This window comes from Solanum stenotomum, chromosome 10 (genome assembly GCF_019186545.1).
Source record: "Solanum stenotomum isolate F172 chromosome 10, ASM1918654v1, whole genome shotgun sequence".
Lineage (NCBI taxonomy): Eukaryota > Viridiplantae > Streptophyta > Magnoliopsida > Solanales > Solanaceae > Solanum > Solanum stenotomum.
In genome coordinates, this window is record NC_064291.1 from 35856254 (window position 1) to 35875135 (window position 18882).

An 18882-nucleotide genomic window follows, 5' to 3' on the forward strand; every position below is an offset into this window, starting at 1 on the left:
GATATTTTCCGTTTATATTTTTTGTTTATTTTGTTCTGTTTTGTAAAGGTTTTATTACTATATTGGTGAAAAGTCAAACTATTGTTATTTAGAAGTAATTTGAGTGCTTAAATTGTATAATTAAGTCCCCCCACTCCCCAACTATATAACTAGACATACATCCATATCTTATCTACTAATATAATTGGGAAAATTGTATATAATAGCAAACTATTAATTCAAATTAAATGCTATAAATATAGTTTGATTTAATTGTACCCCATAGCAAACTATTTCTATTTAACCTCTCTCCTGGTGAATCTCGCTCGCCACTCTCGTTCTCTCCCTCGCCTCTCTCGTTTTTTATACAAACGCAAGTGTATAAAGTGCGTTTGTGTTTGTATAAAGTGAGAGAAAATTGTATATATACATATATTTTCATTCCCCTCTCTCCCCTTTCCCAGATCTCGCTCGCCACTCTCCCAGATCTCGTCTCTCTCACTTTATACAAAAACCGCAAATTGTATAAAATGCGTTTGTGTTTGTATAAAGCGAGAGAAAATTGTATATATACATATATTTTCGTTCTTCTCTCTCCCCTCTCCTAGATGTCGCTCGCCATTCTCCCAGATCTCGCTCTCTCACTTCCCTCTCTCACTTTATACAAAAACGCAAATGTATAAAATGCGTGAAAATTGTATATATACATATATTTTCGTTCTCCTTTCTCCACTCTCCCAGATCTCACTCGCTCGCTCACTCGTCTCTCTCACTTTATACAATTGATCTTTTTATATATGTATACCAAAGCAGATTATACAACTGCTTTCTTTTGTATATGTATAGCGAAATATACATATTTATGTTTGCTATGGAGCGCAATTATGCAAAGTTTGCTATAGCATACAAATATGAATTTTGTGTTTGCTATATGTGAAAGTTGCTCTATTATCTATAGTCTCAAATATTTACATATCATCCCACTATTTAATAATTATATATCAGATTTGAAGTAAGATACATTTGAGATACACCACCCATTAGATTAGCTTAAAATAAAGTCTTGCCCACTTAATTATCATGCTAATTTACTCCTTCACTCCAAATCAACTGACTCTCTCCTAAGTCATCCCTTCCACGCTTATCACTTAAATATCTCTCATCCTTCTCCCTTGCACGATCTTGTTCAATCAAAATTCATTGATTTTGATATTTCTTAATCTATTTTGATGGCTAAAGATTTTTTAACCAAGAGTATTTATAATAGAGGTAAAACACACCACCACTATTGGATGGAATAAGAGCCTTTCTTTCCAATTTTGTGATGAAAAAACTCCATAAAGTGACTTATCTCATGAAGCTGAAGTTGTGTATTTAATGAATTTTTTCAAGTCTATGGGTAGATTCATGTATTAACTAATCATTATTGTCAGAGACAACGATTTCATTGTAGTGGGAGATCACCAATGGGGTGACACTGATGAATGGAAGAGAAGGAAAGACGATGGTCAAAATATATAACTGACAAAGCAAGAGTTCATATATTTGATAAAGTGTATATATATCTTATTTAAGATTATATATATTTATGGGAAAGTTGAGGGTCTCTCGGAAACAGCCTCTCTACCTCTACGAGGTAGTGGCAAGGTCTGCGTACACTCTACCCTCCCCAGACCCCACCTAGTGGGATTTCACTGGGTATGTTGTTGTTGTTTGTTTGTTGTATATATTTATGGGAAAATAATTTTGTTGCTCGAAAAAAAAATGGGAAGAAAATTATTATTTTTTGAAATAATTTGGAGAACAAATTCAAGAAAGAGCGCCTCATTTGCTCCTAAATTGATCTGTTATAGTTAGATTCTATATTTAGATACACATAATTAGATATATCTTTTAAGTATATTTTCGAGATACATGTGTCCAGACATGTCAGATTCATGTTTCTAGAGACCAAAATATAATAGGAATGGTAATATCAAAACTCATGAAATGGTAGATAATTAGCCCGTAAACTAGTAAAATTTGTATTGTTTATCCATATATTAATAATATTTTTATTTTATTTATAAGTAAAACCAATTTTCGTACGCCATAATGACAATTTTAGGGGTTATATGGTAGAGTTTATAAAAATAATGTTCTATAGAGTGTATTAGTAATGTTTGCATTAGTAATTTTTGTATTAGTTATGCATAGATTATTTCTTATGCATTGTTTGGTTTGGTGTATTAAATATAGTATACATTGTATAAAAATATTTATTTACAAAAATATCCGCCACAATTATGGTTGAAAATATGTAAAAATGTTTTTGAGGGGTAATTGAGTCTTTAACCATGCTAATGCATATATTAATTTTTTTTGCATTATTAATACTTAGAAATCTATGGTATTAGTAATACACTCGTTAATACACAATATAGTGCATTAGTTATACATAACATGAAAAAAGTGCCAAATAAGAAACTACTAATACACAGAGCTAATGCATACATTATTTTTACTAATACACTCTACCAAACGATCTCTAAGGGGTTGTTTGGTAGAGTGTATTAGTAAAATTAATGTGTATATTAGCTTTATGTATTAGAATTTAGAAATACCTTGTTTGGTGCACTTTTTCATGTTATGTATAACTAATGTTTGCATTAGTTATACACTTTATTGTGTATTGAAAAGTGTATTACTAATACCATGGATTTCTAGGTATTAGTAATGTAAAGGGATTTAATGCATGCATCAACATTTTAAAGAAACAATTACTCCTCAAAATCCCTTTTACATCTTTTTCATCATAATTGTGGAGAATATTTTTGTACTATGCATGTTATTTTTAATACACCAAACCAAATAATGCATAAAAAAATAATCTATATATAACTAATGCAAGCATAACTTATACAAGCATTACTAATGCAACCATTGCCAATACACTCTATAAAGCATTATTTTCATACACTCTACCAAACGATCCCTAAGAGCAGAGGCGTATCTAGGGGGGGGGGGGTCACCGGGTTCACGTGAACCCATGGTCCCCTCACGAGATCATATATATTAGTGTTATATTTTTTAAAAAAAATTTGAAATATAGATGTGTGAACCCACACTTGAAGTATCACATAATGAGATTTATGACTGGGTGCACCTCTCTCCGCAAGGTTAGAAGTTTGAATTTTATATTTATCTTGTTTTATTTTTCTTTCTAAAGGTAGATAACACTTTTCTAAGTGGTAATTGGTAGCACTTTTGACATTTTAATCAATTCAATATATAACAATATCTATATATAAAATTAGATAACACTTCTCTAATAGTGCACCCATCATCTCAAAATCCTGAATATGCCTATGCCTTAAGGTCAACAAACCATAGGGAAAAGACATAAATTCCTCTTTGAACTTGTTCCGAAAAGTCAGTTACACGCTTAAACTATCATAATGACCTATTACACACCTATACTATTCAAAAGTGAATTTTCTTACCCTCTAAAACTGACGTGGCAAAAAAATAAAACAAAAATAAAAAATAAGCGCGTCAGTTTGAAATTAAAGTAAAAAAAGAAGTTAGAATCCTCTTTTCCATCCCCATCCCCACACCTCTTCTTCTTCAAACCCCACCCATTGTCCTCTTCTTCTTCATTCTTTATTTTCATTACACTTCTTTATTTTTTATCACAATCTTAAAGCACAATTTTTTTGATTCTCAATTAGGTTAATTCCCATAGATTTGTTAGTGAATAATTGTATTTTATCTAGAAAAAAATTGATTGATTGTTTCTATCTTTTTCATTTTTTTTGACTTTGTTAAAGAATTTTGGTTGTTAATCAATTTTTTGTTTTGGTGGTAATAACAGTTTTATGGGTTCGGTGGTGATGGGTAACAAATATTAAAAGAGGTAATTGAAGGTGGTGAAGAAGAAAAAAATCGATATTGATAATGGTGGTGGTGATATTTGGTGTTGGGTGACAAAGAAGAAGAAGAATTGAAGGTGATATCGTGGATTAGTGATGAAGAAGATATAATTATTAGAGAATTAAAACAATTAATTAGGAATTCGTTAGAGTAAAATATAGTTAACAAAACAAAAGTTAATTAATAAAGAAAACAAAACAAAAAATTATAATTTATGACATGACGCTGATGTGGCAACGAGCGTAATACACCACATAATGTGAGAGTGGTGTGACACGTCTCATGGTGGTAATAAATTCACTTTTGAGTAGTTAAGATGTGTAATAGATCATCGTAATAGTTTAAGCGTGTAATTGACTTTTCAAGACAAATTCAAGGGGGAATCTATGCCTTTTTCCAAAAACCATAATACGAAACTCAATGCATAAAGGATCCATTATATATCTTCCCACTTAAGGCTTAGTCATCTGCGACCTCCTAAAGTTGTCCGCATAATTCACTTAGACACCTCAACTATGACTAGTACATATTAGACACTCTAATATTAAGGAATATGTACTTATTGAACACAAAACGATAATAAAGCTTTTAAAATGTGGTGTGTGTAATTCACGCATAGTGTCCTGAAAAAGTAACCAATAAGACTTCAGCATGTGGCACATGGGCCCATTCTAATGAATTTTCATTTATTTTTAATTCCAACCTCTAATAATTCAAAAAATTGTTTAACAAAGAAAGAAAAAAAGCTTCCTCCCCCCCCCCCCACAGGAACCCACCCACCTTTCTTCTTCTTCCCCTAACGTCGGCACCTCCTGCGGCAACAACAATAAAAAAGAAAGAAAAAAGCAAATCTCTCCCCATCCATCTAATAATTTGCCCTTTCCTCTTCTTCATTCGTTGTCCTCCACTATTTTCTATTCCTCCGAAGAGATTAACTTTTGTTTTTCTTCTTATAATAAATTATGAGCTATGAAAATTAAGTCCAATGAAAATAATGAAATAAATTATGAAGCATGATAGATTAATGGAGTGATTATTGTGAAAAATAAGTTGACTTGATAAATTATTTTGAAATTGATGATGAAGAGAAATCGTGAGGATTCAAATGAATTATATCAAATTTTTTGATATTATTTTATAACTTTAATGGCTGGTGATGTTTGTTGATCGAAGTGACCGGAAATAGAGATGGATGGAAGTTGCCTTTATAACTCTAATGTCTAATTATTTTTTTCATTCTTGCAAATTCGATCAGCACTTGACAGATTCAGTTTTTTTTTTTTTTTATAAAAAGCAAAAAATAAAAATGAAGAACCAAAACATAGTTTAAAATGATTAAAATGGGGCGAAGAAGAAGACAGCTGCTGGTATAGCCTACAGGGGTGGAGGTGGGAGTGGGGGTGGGGGTGGGTTTGTTTTCTTTTTGGATATTATAAGACATCATTTTGAATAAAAATTTATTTTTAGTTATTTTAATTAATGCAATGCCAAGTGTCATAAGAAGAAAAAAGGTACAAGTTTATTACTAATAAAAAATATATAAAACAAAGTTTGGGACTTGTTCACGCGCTTCAATGCAGTGAGATGCATTTATTTTGCCAAATTAGCATTTTGTGCTTAATAGACATATGTTTTGAATAATTTAGGTGTTCAATAGGTACAAGTCATAGTTGAGATGTTTAAGTGAATTATGAGGACAACTTTAGGGGGCCGCAGATGACTTAAAATATCATGCATCTCACAACATGTGTATGTGGCGGAGCCTCTTCAGTATTCTTCCTGAACTAGTAAATTTGGCTGTGCTTCGCGCGGTTAAGAAATATCTCATTAGATTTACAAACTAATCTTTTACTGTTTTTAAAGTTTAAGATTATTTTTAAATAATTTTTTCTTCTTCAAACCCAAATAAATTAGATTTTAAATTTATTTGATTTTGTTTAACCTTTCGTCACATAAGCCTTGATTGTTAGGAAATAAAGTTCATCCAAAGAAAAAAAAGAGAGATTTCCTTAAATTTTGAGCATCATTATTTGTGTTTTGGTGTAGTGACATTCTTTTGTTGTTTAATTAAAAAAATTATATCTTAAATTTCTACGTACATTTTATAATTTTGAAAAAGTTGGATAAATATTTATATTCGTTACAAATGCTTAGAGGCTTTGCCTATTTCAAGTTCTTATATAATTCAAATTAACTCTTATATTTAACCTTAAAAATTTGTTTCCCCAAGGAAGTGACAATATTTACAACATAAATATAAACTTTAATTTACAGTTTAACGGAAAATACGCATAATTTTTTTTAATTTGCAAGTAAACTAAAGTGCACATTTTTGTTAGCGTGCTTCGCGCGATTATAAAAGACTATAAGATATTAATAATTATATGTACAATGCAATGTCATTTATACGATCTTAATCATTAATTGATAGCATAAAATATAACATCAATATACAATCTTTTGATCTCTTATTGACATCCACTTCCACAAGTCAATCACTATTTAATAGTCTTAATTTTTTTTTCCGAATCAAACTAAAGGATGTATATAATAAGCACCGGAAACACAATAATTTAAAAAGCTAATGTGATCATTTCAACAAAGTTTTACAATGTGTCTATTTATAGGATTACAATACGAAATACACAATAATGTCATGAATATGACCATTAATTATTTTAGAAGTTACGTTAATAATTATTAGGGTAATGAAAATAAAGACTATTAAGTTTTACATTAAAGAAATAACCTTTGAGTTTCTTATCATTGTATATTTAATATAATTAATAGAGTTAAAAGAAGTGGGTGTTTTTAGTTTTTATAATATACTAACACATAAATGAGAAAATAAATAGAGAAAAATCAAATAAAAATGAAAGGAGAAAAAATAATTATATTTCTTGATGAAAGAGAAATGTCAAATCATTTTTTACTCTTAATTTTATTATTATATATAGATTTAATTATTAAAATACGTTTTTGTTCTTCAAATGAATTATATTTAACTTGGTTGTGCTTTTCTTTAATTTTGATTCTTGCATTACACGTTGTCTCTTCCTTTTAGCAATTAAAAATGTGGAGAAAGTAATGACATCAAATATAATGGTTTGTAATCTTGTGGTTTGTATCCACAAGATTAATAAACATTACGGTTAATGATAAATTTAAACACATCCTACACCTTATGATAATCAACACTAAAAGTATATAAACCAATGATATATATATTTTTGACCGATATAAGGTAAAAGGTCCTTATAATGTTTTGATAAGTTATATAAAAAGTTCACCTCTAATTTTTTTTTCTTTTGTTCCTAATTAGAAGAAAATTTCAAAGGACCTTTCCAGGATATGATCTACTGAAAATAAGGAAAAAGAAAACGAAAAACACACTATGCATAAGTAACCATGAAAAATCCTCTATACAACAATTATGATATTTATTCCTACAGCAATTAACACATTTACATTATAAGAACATGTCACACGACTTTTTTTTGGCATAACTTTATATATATATATATATATATATATATATATATTAAAATTAAGATTATTATTAAACAAATTGAATAATAAAAAGAATGAAGAAAAGAAAATAATTTCTCAACCATAAAGAGGTGCAACATCATATTTTATGTGTAACATTATATTACAACGAATAAGAGAAAATTTGTTTCTTGCTTTCGTTTCTATTTCTAAGACATATTTGTAATAGTATGTTATGATTGACAATTTTTCTATACTCTAAAATAAAATTTAAGCGAAACTAAAAAGGCAAGTAAACAAATTATTATTAAACAAATTGAATAATAAAAAGAATGAAGAAAAGAAAATAATTTCTCAATCATAAAGAGGTGCAACATCATATTTTATGCGTAACATTATATTACAACGAATAAGAGAAAATTTGTCGCCTGCTTTTGTTTCTATTTCTAAGGCATGTTTGTAATAGTATGTTATGATTGACAATTTTTCTATACTCTGAAATAAAATTTAAGCGAAATTAAAAAGACGAGTAAACAAAAGTAGGAAAAAAATCAGCTAAATACATACATTGAACATATCATCATACACCTCTTCATCTTCTCTAAAACTTTAATGAGCTTCTATTTATTTCTCTAATTTTCTTCATCGTCACTTCAACTCATATAGAGTTGAGCACTGCGACCATCATCTGATACAAAATCAAATGCAAATTTTTTCGTAACATTATAAGAAGAAAATCACAAAAAGCAAAAAATGAGGAGGAAAAATAAAATAAAATAAAATAAAAAGACCAAATAATAATTCCAACAGGTTGGGTGAGAGAAATAGAAATATTACCTTTTTGATCCACAAAGATTAATTGCTTGAATGCATTTGCCTCTCCTGTTTTTATAATATCCAATAATGCATACTAAATTACTACAATACAACATTAATTAATTTAATACCTATTAATAAAGGTTAATTATGGGAAATGAGAAGAGACGATTTTTCTACAACATTAATACATATTTGAAAAGTTAATAGTGAATTGTTGTTTCAAATTCCGTAAGCAACGCCAATTTATTTTTATTATTATGCATTAATGAGGTTGTATTAACAAAAGTTAATGGCGAATTTTTTTTTTCAAATTCTGTAACCAACGGCAATTTTTATTATTATGTATTAATGAGGAGAGAATTAAATATTATACTTTAATATTTTGTAAAAGCTTTAATATTTTCTGTCTTTTACAATGAATAAAAATTCCATAAAAAAGATAAATAGAAATCCAGGCTTTAGAGAGTGCCACCTCACCGCTTTCATGTTTCTGCAGAAAAAAATTCAAAATTATGAGAAAATAGAGAAATAGTAATATTGGCTAACGAACTATGCCATATCAGCGCGGACTTATTATTCAGCTTTATATAGATATATACTCCCTCCGTCCCTATTTACTTGTCCATATTTCCTTTTTTGGTTGTCCCTATTTAGTTGTCCATTTTGACAAATCAAGAAAGGACAACAAATTTTTTCCTATTATACCCTTATTTACACTTCTTGAAAATTGTAAAAGTGTATGTTGTTTCCCTCCAATTTATTTCACTTTAATTCAAATAAGTGGTTGTAATTTTGAAGTGAAAAGTTGTCATAAGGGTAAATTTGTAACTTCACTGTGCTAATCATTGTTGCCTTAATCTGTGTGCCATTTCTAAAGTGGACAACTAAAAAGGGACGGAGGGAGTAGATTTTTATTCTGTTGATTTAAATGCAATTGAGAATGCCAATAATAAAAATAAAAAAGGCAAAACAAAGAGAAAGTAGTACTAGTATTTAAATTGGGTCTGACTTAAATTGTCCTTTGATTCTCGTAGCAATAATTAGGGACCTACAACTTATAAGTGGTCAGCATTTACACCTTCACAGGCAGTCAACTCAACTGTCAATTTTAGCTTGCTTCTTTTGTTTATTCATGAATAGTCAATGGCTTTTGGATGCTTGTTTGGGATCCAAACTTCACCAGCACTAAACATCTTTTTTTCTTACAGCTTTGGACTATTCATAATAATAATAGATTCCCTCCACTTTTGGCCCAAAAAACACTGCAAAATGTTGGATTTTCAACCTATTGAACAAGTACTTGTATGCAAAAAGGAATTACAATCACATGCATAATTAAATACTTCTTTCTTGTCCCATTTTATGTGATACCCAAAAAAAGATATCAAGTCAAACAGTGCAACATAAATTGGAACAGAGAGAGTAACAATTTAATCAAGTGAGAGTTTTCTCGCAGCGGCGATCCAATGTGTGTTCGGTAGATACCAACAGTTTTCAGTTTGAACTCTATATATGTATGTAAATAATAACAAGACTCCCTCTTTCAACTCAAAATGATGCGTGTCTAAACCCTGAATCTGACAAGGTTGATTGGTTTTATGAAATCAGTAGTAAATGAAAGAAACAAGTAAAAAAGATTGCATTTTTAACTCAAAATGTACCAACTGGCCCCTAAGTAATTCAAAAAGGAAATAGTAGCAAAGCAAAATGCCACTGAATAAAGCATCCATGTTGCAGAACAACCGAAAGTGACATGAGCATTAGTACTCTAAAGAAAATCGGGCCCTCAAGTACTTCATATGTTGGAAAATTGCATGTGAGCTGCAGTTGGCAAAACCAGTAAGGAGAAGTTCCCCACCCCAAAAGGGTATGGCCTAGTGGAAGGGTTGAGAATTCTGAGGTCTCGGGTTCAAAACTCAGCGGAGATCAAAAACACTAAGTGATTCTTCTCATTTGTCCTAGCCTTGGTCGACAGAGTTATCTGGTACCTATTGCTGACAGGAGGTGGCAGATATCCCATGGAATTAGTCGAGGTGCGTGAAAGCTAGCCCGGACACCGTCATCCAAAGAAGAAAAATATCCCCACACTTCCTTCATAACAAGGCTGCAAACATGAACCTTTTTCTAAAAATGTGACAGCTGAGTTGGGCTTTCCTAAGACATGGGACATAGGTGTTTCCACTTGTTCTACACTCATTAACCACCCCCTATCCCCCCCTGTAGTACTAAAAGAGGTTACTGAATTATACATGTACCTTTCCTTCTAGCAATGTCCCAAACAATTTTGCCCCTAACTTTAAGTCACTTTTCTAGGAGAATGTAAAAGTAATTATATTAGACATCCTTCAAGGCAACAAAAGCCAACTATGATGAGCTCTTTGCTTTCCAACACCTCAAGAACTAAACTAGTCACTCGTCTCTAAGGCATGTCATAAATGTACTGACATTAAGCTTATTTCGTTATACAAGAATGGAAACCTAATCAAGCGGATGAACGACCAAAGAGTAGGTTCTTGACACAGTTTTAAGTTTCTCTGAGGGTAATTTGAGTACAAACACAGCAACAAACAGAGAGCTTTTAGCTAATATCCTAAAAACACAGTAACAAGCATAGAGCTTTTAGGAAACAAGCACCGCTCAGCCAATTCATAGGCTTTTACAATCCCGTGATAAAATTTCATCATTCTTCAAGGATTTAAGTACACAAGGGTAACTCTAGCTAGGGAAGGCAGCTGCAACTTTATAAGAAGGCAACCTTTGACTAGGAGAAGAAAGGTTCACACTGAAAGTACAAGAGCTATGACAGAGTTCCATTAGTTCAGCTTCACTAACAGGCTTCCCCTCACATAGTTGAGAGCATAAAATTTGAAGACGAAGGCTGTTACCTTTTGACCATAAACTTTTATGTAAATGGAGTTTCTTTTTAAGGAAATACAAATTATTTATCAGTGATACAGATTACTATTGAACTAAATTAAATATATAGAAACAGCAGGTTCCTTGTAAACCTTTCGTCATTGGTGAGAATCAAGTATTGAACCTTATTAACTGTCACCAAGTTATGCAGTGCTGAGTGCTTCTTTGAAAAGAATGGTGTTAAAGGCGGTAACAACCTAAATAATCACAAAACAGTGCACCATTGACCAATTTATAAATCAATGTTAGCTTATGCAAAACACCAACAATGATTGTACTAAATGTAACCGCAAGAATGACAAGAGGACACAATGATGCAATTATATGTGGCTCCACCTGAATAATTCTCATCCAAGAGATAATGATGATGAATCATATCAGACTTCTATTGTCGAAATTGGCCTAATTAGAGAATGTGTTTTGTCATGGAGACTCTTCCTTTGGATAAGCCAACTCCTCCATGTGCCAGCTTTCATGGGGAGCAACATGGTCATGTGAAGGAGTATATTGCTGCAAATTGACGAACAAGACAAGACTCATCAGCAAAATGCGTAAATAACAATAACAGAACTCATATCAATGGAAGGGGGACAATTAGTAATGAATTCCTGCCATAAGGATCTACATTTCACATGTTAACATTATAAACCAACTGACTCCAAGAGAAATCTACAGAAACCAACAGTAAGAATATTTTCGATCTTCCATTAAACAGGTGAACCAAAAGTAGAGTCCTAGCTACAAAAGTTATCATTCCCATAGCACATAGCTGAGCATTGCTTTATTTTCACCAATAACTGGTGAATTCACAAGAAGAGATTACTTTGCAGATAAAATCTCAGTAGCAGAAACATTTAAAGACTACTTTCAGAAAACGATAATAGTAGTATATTAGTATGAATTCCTTATGTCAGACAAAGCTTTTTGTGTAGGATAGATTTTCTTTGGAGTAAAGATGGTAATCATACTGGTGAAAGAAAAGTACCGACCTCAAAGACTGATTTAATCCAGGTGTAGTTTTAAACATAACAAAGAAATACATGCACTTAGGTGAAGTCATTACCTCCATCTTGCTTAAAAGCTCTCTGGCTGAAGGATCAGCAAGAACAATGTCACGAGCCCCTGGCTTAATGAAACCTTCTTCAACACCATTGTCAAATAGTGCAAGCAAAGAATTATAATAACCCTCAACATTTAGCAAACCAACCTGAAGAAGAGGTTAAGATGGTGAAGATCTTGCAGGTAACAATCAAACTATATGAATGTAATGTTATAGATACCGGTTTTTTGTGAATTCCAAGTTGTGCCCATGTTATCATTTCCAGAGTTTCCTCCATGGTTCCATATCCGCCTAAACATAATAAAAGCAATTTAACAAGTGTCTGGGAGCATATGTATCTCAAATGTACTCTTACAGATATTTACCTGGAAGTGCAATAAAGGCATCAGCCTGACTAGCCATTTCAGCTTTCCGCTCATGCATGTCCGAAACAATCTTTACATCACCAACACTTTCACCTGATATCTGTCAGTGCCACTCAGGTTGAAAGTGTAACTATTACAATCGAAACAACATCACAGAATGCAAAATCAAAGTCATACTAGTAAAGTAAGCTATTTCTTACTATCAGATGCTGCACCACTCAATCATTTCCAATCAACTATAAGTATAAGTGCATTCTATGAAAGAACAACTTTTTTTTTTATAAAGGTAAGAAGGAATCATAATCTGCAGTTATTTGGGACAATGTATCAAATTTCCATGCTTTTACCAATTTCAATGTGAGATGAAACTTAGATTAACTTTTGCATCACTTTGCACTTCAAAGATATCATACAAAACCATTTCATATCAGTGACAACATTTCAGCAACAGAAAAACTTGAAGCAAACAAAATATAAGATAGTAGCAATAAATTTGGGGAAAAAAGAGAGATTGTAGCTCAGATAAAACTCCAAGCGGAAGAAATATATAAAACAGTTCAAACAAGAGAATACAAAACGACAAAAAGAGAACAAGTAGATGGCAGCTCAAACAAATTGCAAAATTTGAGTTACAAGTTAATCTCCATTTACCTCAATAGGCACAAGAGCTTTCGGGATGACCCTGCATATTCAAAGCAATCAAGAATAAGTAGAAATCCTACCGCAGAAATAGAAAGTAGACCTTACATACAATTTGCCATTGTAAAGTTGAAATAATAGTAATATTTTACTTACCCAAGGACATGGCAACCTCCCTCCTGGACTCTCTGGGAAATCAATCCCATCAATCCAACACTTCCACCACCATAGACCAAGTCAATTTTCCTACTTACCTGCAAACAGCATTATCTCAAAGTCAAAAAAAGACTTAAATCTGAAACATTCAAACCCAAGTCACTTCCATTGATGGTGATATTAAGAAAGTCAATGCATAAACCAATATTAAAATGATCAATAGAAGAAACACCTACAGTACCAAAATCAACATATTTTGCAAAAAAGTTGGGAACTTTTATGGCAACACAACTGTAGATTACTAGATATACACAAATCCCAAATTGACCCAAACCTGAAGAAGAAGAACTAGGAAAGTAAACATAAGAAATTAGAGAGGATTCAAGAATCAAGACTAACCAATTCATTCCCCAAATCAATAGCAGCATCACTGAAGACTTTCCTGTGGCCAGGGTTGCTTCCACAGAAAACACAAATTTTCTTGAACTTGCTTCTACTATTGTTTTCCATTGAACCCCTTTTGATTAAATCTCCAAAAGAACTCACCTTTATCTTCTTCTTCTTGCCCCCACACTCAACTTTTACAGAATCTCTCTGTACGGATTCAAGAATATGATTATTTTTTTTTAGAAAAAAGGAAAAGAGTGAGATACAGTACAAGATAAAAGAGAATCAAGATATTTGCTTAGATTGAGTAATTAAGAATTATTAATACTCCTAAATAACAAAAATTAAGGGTGAAAGAAGTAGTACGTATCATGGAGAGGAGGAGAGTCCTGTTTTCGTGATGATTATTATAAGGGGAAAAAAAGAAAAAAAGTTGTATTTTAAATGAAAAAAATTTGAAAAGGACAAAAGTTGTCTTTTATTAGTACTATATGATATGATGATTTTTGCCCCTGTATTTTTAATCCCTGCAAAATAGTTACCCTTTCATGTTTCAACAATTTTAGACCACCACCACAAGTTGATAACCTAGGCTATAATTGGAAATGTTATATTTATTTATTTACATTCAAAAGTAGCAAAACAAGTGTCAAACTCTTTGATTAAAGTAGGTTGATGTACACTTGTTTTAACCAAATTGTCGTGACCAATAGAAGGTAACTTTGTCCTACATGTATTTAAAAGAAGATTAGTCAGTGTACATGGAGTAAGAAAACGAAATTACGTGTCAAAATTAAAAAGTGATTGAACATTTTTATAAGATCTACATACTAAAGTAGCGCACTAAGTAAGATATATCAACGGACCAAGCCTTTAACGATGGTTTCGATCAATGGTCTTATATAGCACACAAATTTAGTGCACCTTTAATACTTTTTAGTTTTTTTTTTAGAAAAATACATAAAAAAAACTTTGAACTTGACAGCATAACTTACTTTAGCACTTAAACTATACGAGTGTTTATTTACCCCCCTCCCCCCTAATTTCATTTCATGTGAATTTAATACCACCTTAACAAATGACGTGGCAAAAAAAGAAAAGCAAAAAAATTGAAGGGGCGTAAATCTTTTTTTTTAAAAATATAATGGTCCCACTAGCATTATATATATATAAAATCCCCCACGTACCCCGTTCTTCTTCTTCTTCAAACCCGTCCACCCCTTTCTCAAAACCCCACCTCCCCTGCTTGTCTCTTCTTCCTCAAACTCCCACTGCATCCTACCCCAACCCCGACCCATCCCCTTTCTCCTTCATCAAACTCTACATCCTATACATTTTTTCGTTAAACAAAAATTATAAATCACATTCAAGGCCCACATAATTTTCTTTATTCTTTACTTTTGAGATTCAATTTTTTTAAAAAATAATTATTCATCTAACTTTAAACGTTACTTATTCTATACCTGAATATGCATTAAGAAGTGAAACAAGAAAAGTAACAGCAAATATAAAAAATTAGCATATCGATTTTGCATAAATTTAAAATCGCCATTGTTGATATAAGTTGATAGTTTCACCTAGTTGGAAAAAACAAGTATGGTGATTGATATAAGTATTGATGGAAATAATAGTGAATAATTACAAAGCAATGAAAAATAAAATGAATCAATCAATGTGAAATTTTGGATGTTAAGAAATTGACCCAAATGAAATAATGAAGAGGGTGGGTGAAGAGTGAAAATAAATTTTTTAAAAGATGTGGGAAAGTAAAAATAAAGAAAAAATATATTTTTTTCAATTATCTGACATGTCATCGATGTGGCACCAAGATGTCACTTAGGTGGCGCTTGTGCACTTCACCCATGAGTATGAAACTGGTATTGTATATGTAAGATGCTATTAAATTCACTTGCAATAAGATTAGAGGGATAAATAATTACCCGTAAAATTAAAGTATTAAAGTAAGTTATGCTGCCAAGTTCAGGGGGGATTTTATGTATTTTCCCTTCTTTTTTTTGGATCAATTACCCAAAGAGACCATTCGGTCATTTTAATTGCAAAAAAACTAGATTTTTGTAGACCCTCATCGTCTTCATCCTTGTTCTTCCTCTTCCTCCTCCTTCCCCTCCCCTCCCTCTCCCTCTCCTCCTCCTCCTCCCTCTTCTTAAAAAATCAATGTACCACAATGTGAATCGTTTCGAGCAAATTATATATCAAAAGATTCAAACATCAATAAGATTTTATATCTAAAATTTGGGATTGTTTTGAGGTGATTTTGAATTGATAGTCAGTGTATACTTTATATATAGTCAGCATATACTTCATCTATAGCTAAACTATATTCAGTTTTTTGAGTGTATCATAATGTATAGTCAGTGTATAGTTCATGTATAGGTAAGCTATATTGTATAGTTCGTGTATATATTTTTTTATGACTTTTCACATGCTATATTGTATATTCGCTATATACTTTTTATGATTTTTGGATATTTTTATGTGAATAAATACACAACTAAACTTGTTGTAACTAATTTGAAAGTGTCCCTTTTCTTGTAGTTTGAATTTATAAATTTAGGCTTTTAGGTTAGGTTTAATTGTTTTGCAAGGTTTATTCGTCTATCCTATTTTTGTTATTAGTTAGCTCGATATATTATTGTAAAATTACCTAACTAAACAACCTTTTTTACCATATTTTCTAGTATTCCCTACCATTCCAAAAAATTATAAAAATCCTTCTTTTCTACAGGTTCTCTCACTTTTCTAGATACGTTAGTGTAAACTATCACCCTGCAATTTTTTTTTCTTTTTTCAGGCCTAAAATCACTTCATGGTATCACCAATTATCTCCATCACTCTATTTTTAAATTTCAATTCTTTTCTCTTTCCGATTATGGATTGCAACTTATTGAAGAGGTAGTTCTTTTTATCTTTTTCTTCATTCATTTTTTTCTTTCCACTTCATCAACTATCAATTTTTTTTAGCTAATTTTTCATCTACAAATTTAGTCGAAGAAGGATGCATCTTCAACTTCAAAATCAATTGTGCAATAAACACTCAAAAAGGAGGGGGGGGGGGGNGGGTTGAGTTGTTTGTGGCTCTGGTAAGGGATTTGGGTCGAGATTCATGGGTGATGTCATTGTTGAAAGTGAAAAAAAGCTACGGGAGTGGATACTAAGGTTGTGCACCGGATCGGACCGGAACCACCGAATCAAAACGAACCGGTACCGAACCGGAACGGGACGGATTGACTGGTTTGTTGACCGGTACTAGGATGAACTGGACCGGAATTACCGGGATGGATAGTAAGTTCTGTTCCGTCCCACTATATACAGGGATGGAACCGGACCAGAACAGACCGAAATGGAACGGGATAGGATAAACGGGACGACACATATAGCTATTTCAAAAAATAATAATTTTTTTTTAGTTATTTTGATTTTTTGAATTACGAAACTATGAATGTTTATTTATTTTTCTAAGTTTAAATTAATTGTTTTGAAATTTATAATGTAATTTTACTTAAGTTTATTTTAAAGATATATATTTTTTTTTAATTTTTACTTCTTAAATTTGCAAGTTTAAGTTTAATAAAGTTTTTTTGTTTTAAAGTTTTTGAGCTTAAGTTTTCAAGATTTGAAATTTTGAATCTTTTGAAGTTTATAAGCTATTACTTATTAATATGTTATAAGTTATACTCATAACTTGTAATTTAAATAACTTAAGTTTGTAATTTAAAAAATAAAAATAAGGATAAAACAATGACACAAATTACAAAAATATCAATTCAATCCATTTTTTTTTTTGAAAATATGCCTATATATAAATTATAAAATATAAATTAATTAATAAAAAATAATTAATCGGATTACCGGACCGGACTGGAATGAAACATACTGGATCAATTGGACCGAATTACCGGGATGAAATTGTGATTCTGTTCCGTCCCAAGTACCAGTTCACGGTGTCCCATTCTGTTTCATAGACTACCGGCTCAGAACGGATCGGAATGGTACCGGAACGGACCGAAGTGGTACCGGTACAACCCGGTCCGGTGCCCAACCTTAGTTGATACAGTAAAGGAGAAAGTGTGTAAGGATTTCTTCATCATTTTTTTTCTTTTAGCAGATCAAATTGTTGATTTTTTTTTATTTGGTGCTTTCAGGAGATCTTTTAATGTATCTATTTGATTTTGATTCTTAAATTAATGTATAATTCGTTCGTTTCACCTTTATGATACATTACAATTTTATCATGTACAATATATTATTTTCAAATATTAGTTTTGATACATAACCCTAATTTATTGAAACACAATTAACATGTATCTTGTTCATAGTTATGTATTGGATACAAAACTCTTACAAATTTCATTTTTTTACTGCCAGATGCATACAACCAACCTTATTCAACTAGAAGACGATGTATATGTAGACATTGTTGCTCCCAATTGCACATGCAAGTAATATAGTGGCTCTAAAAGAGCCGGATTATCGAACCCAAAGGACTTTTCGATTAACTATTTTTATTAAATTATACTGGTCTAATTATTTATTCGGGAGTGTCAAAAGAGTTTAATTTATGTTTAACTACTAAGAATGCACGAATGAAAAAATAAAATTACTTACAATGATTGGAAAATTTCAGGGCTGCAACATGCTTTAAGGTTTCATGTATCACATCTTATGTAATGATAACTACAGTTATCAAATTACTAGTTTACAGGGTTGATTTTATGATCATGATCTCCTGACCTCTAATCGCCTACTCCAATTGACTGTCTAACTACATCGTTGAGCGGGGATAGACAAACTCAATTGGCAAGCATTTATATTTTGTCTTGTTTAGTAACTGATCTCGGTGTTCGTCCGGGTGTCAATCCTGAACACGAATCTGAACAAGTGATATTCAAGAGAGATCGAACACTTTGTATTCTTTGGTCTATCTATCTCTCCGTCTCCCACATCCAAGAATAGACAATATATTTATCTCTATAGTGATCAAGCATGAAATACTAAAACAAGAATACAAAAATAATTTAATTGACAACCAACATTAATTCAAATTGTTGGGCTATGTCATCGAAATAAATTGGTCCTACTATCACTTTTTGATGGGGTAACACCTTATCCAATGGAAAAATTGATTATACCACTAGTCCT

At 31.5% G+C, this 18882-nt stretch overlaps 1 protein-coding gene across 1 annotated transcript; it reads right to left on the reverse strand.

Moving 5' to 3' along the window:
* Positions 1 to 11335: 11335 nt before the first annotated feature.
* On the reverse strand, positions 11336 to 13951 carry LOC125841220 (cytokinin riboside 5'-monophosphate phosphoribohydrolase LOG8). The gene is made up of 7 exons (XM_049520298.1): positions 13735 to 13951; positions 13336 to 13433; positions 13192 to 13222; positions 12541 to 12640; positions 12396 to 12466; positions 12179 to 12322; positions 11336 to 11625 (listed from the first exon to the last, which is right to left on the reverse strand). Exons 1-7 carry the CDS (start codon positions 13843 to 13845, stop codon positions 11539 to 11541), a joined length of 642 nt encoding a protein of 213 aa, XP_049376255.1. The 5' UTR covers positions 13846 to 13951; the 3' UTR covers positions 11336 to 11538.
* Positions 13952 to 18882: the final 4931 nt, after the last annotated feature.

Coding starts and splice junctions, on each gene's coding strand:
- LOC125841220 (XM_049520298.1), bottom strand. CDS start 13,845: ATGGAAAACAATAGTAGAAGCAAGTTCAAGAAAATTTGTGTTTTCTGT. Junction 13,434..13,734: donor TTGATTTGGGGAATGAATTG/GTTAGTCTTGAT, acceptor TGCTGTTTGCAG/GTAAGTAGGAAAATTGACTT. Junction 11,626..12,178: donor AGCTTTTAAGCAAGATGGAG/GTAATGACTTCA, acceptor GTCAATTTGCAG/CAATATACTCCTTCACATGA.